Here is a 6,611-nt window from a genome sequence, read left to right as displayed (position 1 = left end):
TAGCCTGGAAACCAGGAGAACCACGTTCAAGTCCCAACCTTGCCAACACTTTCATCTGTGACTTTTGTAAGTCATTTTACTGCTCTGTGCCTCCGTTTCTTCATCTAAACTTTCTCTTCACTCTGAGAGCCTAGGATTGTAGTGAAAATTGCTATTTAAAGGCCCATTGATTCCTTCATCAATCGATTCATTCAAAAACTACTTACTGAGCAGCTACTCGGTGACAGGCTCTGTTCTCAGTGCTGGGGATTGGAGAAAAATAGACAAAATTCCTGTCCCCACAGCACTCACAATCTAGCAGATATGAGTGACTCAGCCTTTCTGAAAAGGAATTTGATAAAATTCAACACTAAGTCCTAGTTTAAAAAGCTTTTAAAATTTTGAGAGAAAGCTATTTCTATTACATAATAAAGAATGTCTTTCACCATTTTAATTTCTCACTGGCCTGAATCCTAGCAAAGTCAGCAAAAAAAAAAAAAAAAAGAAAGAAAGAAAGAAAAAGAAATAGAGATAAAATAATTAAAAATAAGAAAATAAAATATATTTATTTGCATCTAGCATGAATATAAATCCAGAATAGCACAAGAATAAAGAAGAAAATCCTTAGAGTTAGTTAAAAAAAAATAACCTCTCAAACTAAGTACTATATAACAGTAAAATCTAGTTTGAAACATTGAGAGGAAATTATATGTTTCATAAACTGTAAAACCAAAAAGATGCTCAGAAATCACCTCGTTAAAAATCACCTTAATAAAAGCTTACATGAAGGAAACTACAAAACTTTGCTATTAGATATAAAATAAAAGTTGAATAGAGAACCTTCTCTTTTCTCTGGAAGGGAAGAATAGATATTATAAAGAAGTCAATTCTTCCCAAACCAAATTGTACTTTTTGTGCAATTACATCAAAATTTTATCGAGTATTTCAGTATTTGAAAACAGGATTACATTTAATATAGAAGTCTAATTATTTGACTCTAGTTTTAATATTTTTAAAAAGAATAATGAAGGGATAACAGTAATGCCCTACTAGGTTATTTTTAAAGGCATGGAGCTGTAAAAACCAACCATGTGTTATGCTTTCAGAGCCTCAGGTGCTCTGAGGGTCTGCTTCACAGTCTTCCCGACCCTGAGAGACTGATCAAGACCCCAGGTCCTTGGCGCATCTCTGACTGGGTGACTGGGTGACTTTGGATAGAGGTAGGGGGCAGGCAGATGTAACCCTGAGTCTCCCTCCTGCAGATAAGCCAGGTTTTGTACTTCTCTCCAAGGAGCTCCACCCAGCACTCCAGACTTTCCCCGCTGTGGTTCTGGGAACTCCCAACCTTCCTGCCTGATCAGTTTTCTACCTTGCCCCAGTGCATACCTCAGAGCCCATGCAGGTGTCACTGTGGGTATGATGTTCCCAAGTTTTATGTTAAAGACCGCCTGTGTGACTCTCCCAGACAGAAAGAAGCAAATCTAGGAGAGTCTGTGTCACTGTTACCAGGTACCCAACCACCCAGCCATCTTCCCCAGAAAGAGGTGATAACCAGGATCTACTGGTAGTGTGCCACTGTTTATTTTCCCCTTCGTCCCTAACTCACAAAATCTCTGCCTTGTGTCCAGACACAAGGCAATGTCTGGAAACAAAAACCCACCCTTCTCCACCTCTCTTGTGCATCCAGGCAGCAGAGAGATTTAAAGACTTGTTGGGCTTTAGAAAAGCTCAGTAAAGGAGTGATGACCCGGGGAGAGCCTTTACCCACCCTTCCCTTCTTCCCACCTACAACACGGCCTTGCTGCTCAGAACACCGTCAGCAACCTGAGATCACAGTGTCTTGCAGGAAGCAGCAGCCCTAACGGTGAAATGATAAGATAGAAGCGCATCCTCTCTGATGATTCCATGGATCCACTACAGCAGCCATGGGATGCCTACCTCTGACTCCATAATACATGAGTAAAGATAGTCAGCTTTCTATTTAATCGCTACAGTTTTAGTTTCTGCTGTAGCAGAATTTCTAACACATGTGCATACATACCAAACACAAGGTAAGATGTAACTAAAAACAAATAATTAGATCAGGAAATCTCCTGTGTATGGAGGGCTAGATAGGGCAGGGACTCTGCTTCATGTGAAAGGAGTATGAGGAGCCCAGAAAACAACCCCCTGGGGAAGGAAGGACACGGTGAGTTGCTCTTACTCATGGGAGAAACCCCTGAAACAGACTCAGGGTGTACCTACCTTTAAGCCTCCCCACCCCCAGAATATCCTAGGTCCCCTGCCTGGTAGGCCTGTTTTAAACTGGTTTATTTTTTGAGGGAGGGGCTGTGTCTGTTTTGTCTGCTGACATGTAAACACTAAGGACAAGGGAAAACTTCCTAACCAACCCAAGAAACTCTGAAGCTATAAAAGCAAAGAAAGATGTAATTTATCATATAAAAACTAAAAATGTTTTTATAGAAAAATCATTATAAATAAAGTCAATAAAATTTGATACATTAAATATTTTAATAAAAACAGATCAAAGTTGACATCTATGATATATCCAGTTCATGAAAATGGAAAAGAAAATAACAAAATAGTGTAATAAATTTTGTAGAAATGACCAATAAACACATTATTAAAAAGCTCAAAATTACTACTGGTCAGGGACTTGAAAATTCGCCTGATAATAAAACTGGTGAAAATAAGGAAGAGCATGAACAAAAGAAAGAGACTCAGCGCAGAGGTGATTTAAGATGAGGGAGAGCAGGTCAGCTCAGACCACTTAGACAACAGCTGTTGTTTCTTGTCGGCAGCAGTGAGGGGAAGAGGGGACTGGGCATCCTAATTAGAGATTTCATCCTCATCAGAACCTCTCTCTGCTGAATCCATCATCCTCACCCTCACATAGACATGTCTCAGCCCGAATCTGAGGAGCATTAGTTTCTCCCTCCCCCGCTGTCCCCTGCTGCCTCCCCTCCCCCTGTGAACACCTAAGACCCTCGCCATCCTGGAGCAGGTGCTTTTCTGCCCTGATGTCTGTGGTGACTGAGCTGAGAGGACAAGTATTGAAGGATGGGAGCCCCATTCTTTCCTAGAGTCTGTCCACCTTTTCTTCTTGTTATTTTCTAAGTTACACATTAGTGTTTTTTCTAATAACTAATCCCCACCATTCACCACTCATCACTCACCTGGCCCCAGTACATGGGTCCTGGGGCAGCAAATCAAATACTGGGGAGAGGGACCATGTATCCTATGCAGTAAGTCAAAAGGCCAGATCTGAACCAGACTCCCCTCCCTAGAAGAGAGTTCAGTGAGCACGTATTGTATTTTAGGGGAAGGGTCTCAACACTCTCTCCAAGCATTTGACTCAACTCTATTCTAACAGAAGAACAGTTCTGTAGAAAGGAGATTTGTCCCTCTTCCTAGAGTTCCAACAAGTCTACAAAGCAGTGCTTCCCAACCTTTCTCAACTTCTGGAACACACAGAAAATGAGAACATTTGTACAGCTTAGTGGGGAAAGAGACAAAGCTGCTGTGGTCGGAGGGGAACCTCTTGGAGCTCCATCCGCCCTGCAGTTGGAGGGAATCAGGTCCTCAGAGCAGCTTTCCCCATTATCACTTGCTCAGGTCCTATCCTGGCATCATAAAGAGCTGCTTCTGAGGCTCTGAACATGGACACTGGGGATCACAAAGAGGAGAATGACCAAGACATTTTGTGGTGGACATCAGAGCTTTATTATAACAAGAAGAAAGGAGGAAAGAAGACTAATATCCATGCCGAGCATTTGGGCTGCCCGATCAAACACAAGGTTCTTCCCAGGAATCTCTATGAGTCTCCGTGGTCCCTGTCAACCCACGGAGCCGGCGAGAGGAAGTGGACAGAGGACAGCATCAGGCTGTAGCAGGTTCTTGATCATTCAATTTCCCCAATAGCTTTTCTATGGGCAGGTCAGCAGCAGCCCCCAGAGCCACCGCAGCAGCCGGAGCCCCCCGAGGGCTCACACTCACAGCAGTCGGGGCTTTGGTGCCGGTGCCGGTGGAAGAGACGGGGCCTGTGGTGGCTCAGGCAGCAGCCACCACCCCCAGAGCTGCAGCAGCCCCCAGAGCTGGGGCCACAGCAGCAGGAGACTGGAGAGGGACATGGGGCTGGGCACTGGGGCGGACACTTTGGGGGACACTTAGGTGGACATTTTGGGGGGCGCTTTGGTGGGCACTTGGGAGGGGGCTGGCACTGCTGCTGGTTCTGCTGGCAGGACATCTTGATGGGACTTTTTCAACCTGAAAGTTAATCGTGAAATTCTTTAGCTATATGAAACCAAAGATGGTTAACTTCCTTTCTTTCAAAATTAAATCATATGGTCATGGTTAACAATATCTAGCATGTATACCTCAGAAATAAAAAGGAAGAATTTAAGTCTTTCTCCTGAATAAAAACACGTGGTTTGAAAAATCAGATATATCAGGAGCTTATTATGTTTTTGATAGATAGCCAGTATTTCTTAATCGTCATAAACTTACATAAAGCATCCCCCCTAAAGTGCCCTTTCTTTTAATATAAAAATAAGTGCCTAACAAAATTATGAGACCCACACTTCTCCATTTGCCCAAGGCAAGATTTCCAGAGACTTGGGTCAGACTGTCTTATTTCTGCTCATTACAGTACAGAATCAAAGGTACGACTCTTCTCAGCCTCCCTCCTTCCTGCCCATGCTTCTGTTCTGCTCTTCACCTCCCAGCTGTCAACTCCTCCCTGTCCTGCTCTGAGCCCCCTCTGGTCTCCACTTCCCACTCCCCCTGGTCACAGGCAGGAGCACAGGCTCATCCCTGGGGAGTCAGAGCAGATGAGATGCTGGAGCCAGGAAGTCTTTTGTAGGCCCAGGCTTGGCTCCAGGAGGGTCAGGAGGTGGCTCTTGCACAGCCAGGAATGTCCTAGCTCATTCCTGACATTCCCCTGCCACCTTGTGCCTGCCTCCCAGCAGGCCTTGGGAGCTCTCTGGACACCCCCATCTGAGATTGGGGTCTATAGGGCTTTACCAGTCACATCCCTCCCTGAGGCTGGAGCTCTAGAAAGTCCACTTGGGATTCCCAAGGGATCAGTGCCTGCCGAGCCTATTCCCTGCATCTCCTTTGGGCATGTGCTCTGAGGAAATCTCAGTTCTACACTTGATCTTAGCCAAAAGGCCGAGAAGCGATGAGATCTCAGTTCTGAACCATAACTTCTCCCAGTTCTTGTGGAAGTGTTCCATTCTGGTTCCTCCCACCTGAGAAGTTTCTCTTCCATGTCCTGCTGTGAGTGCAGCCATCTCACAGGGCTCCACAGCCTTGAGTCAGGGGTGTCTCCTCAGCATCCCTCCTTCGCCTTCCTCTCAACCCTTCACTTGGACCTCTGACTCTCTGCTTTCTCTCAGACTCCCTTTGAAAAGCCAGTTCTTGGGTTAAATTTGACTTTATTCTGCTGTCTAGGGCAGGGAGGGTGATTGAGAATAAACTATCCCTCTAAAACCTAAGCACATGCTTTAGTCAGAGGAATTGTATTGTACTGGATCTGCTACTGAAATAAGAAACACAGCAATTTGCTAACTGGGTAATCTTTGAAAATTACTTGGACAATATGAATACCAGTTCTCATATGTTAAATGGTCGTGATAATACCTATCTCACTGAGTTGTTTTGAATATTAAGTGAGAAGCGGGAAGGGGCATGGCACGATACTCTGCACCTGATTTATGCTTAATGAACATGTGCTTAAAAGAAAGACTTGATACCGTGTCTTGGCTACTTTCCCAGGTATGATGTGGGATGTATTGTCAATATATAGAGCCCTGACCTCGGAGAGTTTACCTCTACCAGATCCTTAGACAATTTGAAAACTTCCTTAGCAACTATAAATTCTCCTTGGGGCGTCTAAGGAGAGTGAGATCATTTCCCGCCATGAAAGGGATGGCCAACCAGGAGTCCATTTACTCAGTATTTTAATTCTGGGTTGCACACGATAGATTCATCCATTCATTTATTCATTTTATTTTAAAAAGATATATTAAGGATGAACCTGGAAAACATTATTCTTTTTTTTTTTTTTTAATTTTTTGTTTATTGCAGTAACATTGGTTTATAACATTGTAAAAATTTCAGGTGTACATCATTGTACTTCTATTTCTGCATAGATTACATCATGTTCACCACCAAAATACTAATTACAACCCATCACCACACACATGTACCGAATTATCCCTTTCACCCTCCTCCCTCCCCCCTTCCCCTCTGGTAACCACCAATCCAATCTCTGTCCCTATGTGTTTGTTTATTGTTGTTATTATCTACTACTTAATGAAGGAAATCATGCGGTATTTGACCTTCTCCCTCTGATTTATTTCACTTTGCATTATACCCTCAATGTCCATCCATGATGTCACAAATGGCTGGATTTCATCGTTTCTTATGGCTGAGTAGTATTCCATTGTGTATATACACCACAGCTTCTTTATCCATTCGTCCCTTGATGGGCACTTAGGTTGCTTCCAAGTCTTGGCTATTGTGAATAACGCTGCAATGAACACATGGGTGCATGTACCTTTACAAATTGGTGTTTTCAAGTTCTTTGGATAAATACCCAGCAGTGGGATGGCTGGATCATATGGTAGTTC

The 6,611-nt window shown here is 43.6% G+C and overlaps 1 protein-coding gene across 1 annotated transcript; it reads right to left on the bottom strand.

Annotated features, from left to right (window-relative positions):
- Window positions 1-3,916: 3,916 nt before the first annotated feature.
- LOC131402761 (late cornified envelope protein 2D-like) lies at window positions 3,917-4,225 on the bottom strand. The gene has a single exon (XM_058537316.1). It carries the CDS (start codon window positions 4,223-4,225, stop codon window positions 3,917-3,919), a length of 309 nt encoding a protein of 102 aa, XP_058393299.1.
- Between the last annotated feature and the right edge of the window lie 2,386 nt (window positions 4,226-6,611).

Source organism: Diceros bicornis, chromosome 4, assembly GCF_020826845.1.
Source record: "Diceros bicornis minor isolate mBicDic1 chromosome 4, mDicBic1.mat.cur, whole genome shotgun sequence".
In the NCBI taxonomy this organism is placed as follows: domain Eukaryota; kingdom Metazoa; phylum Chordata; class Mammalia; order Perissodactyla; family Rhinocerotidae; genus Diceros; species Diceros bicornis.
Note: the sequence above shows the minus strand (reverse complement) of the source record. Positions and strands in the feature narration are given on the sequence as shown.

What these genes read in the sequence shown, in the direction of transcription:
- LOC131402761 (XM_058537316.1), bottom strand. Translation starts at nt 4,225, where the DNA reads ATGTCCTGCCAGCAGAACCAGCAGCAGTGCCAGCCCCCTCCCAAGTGC.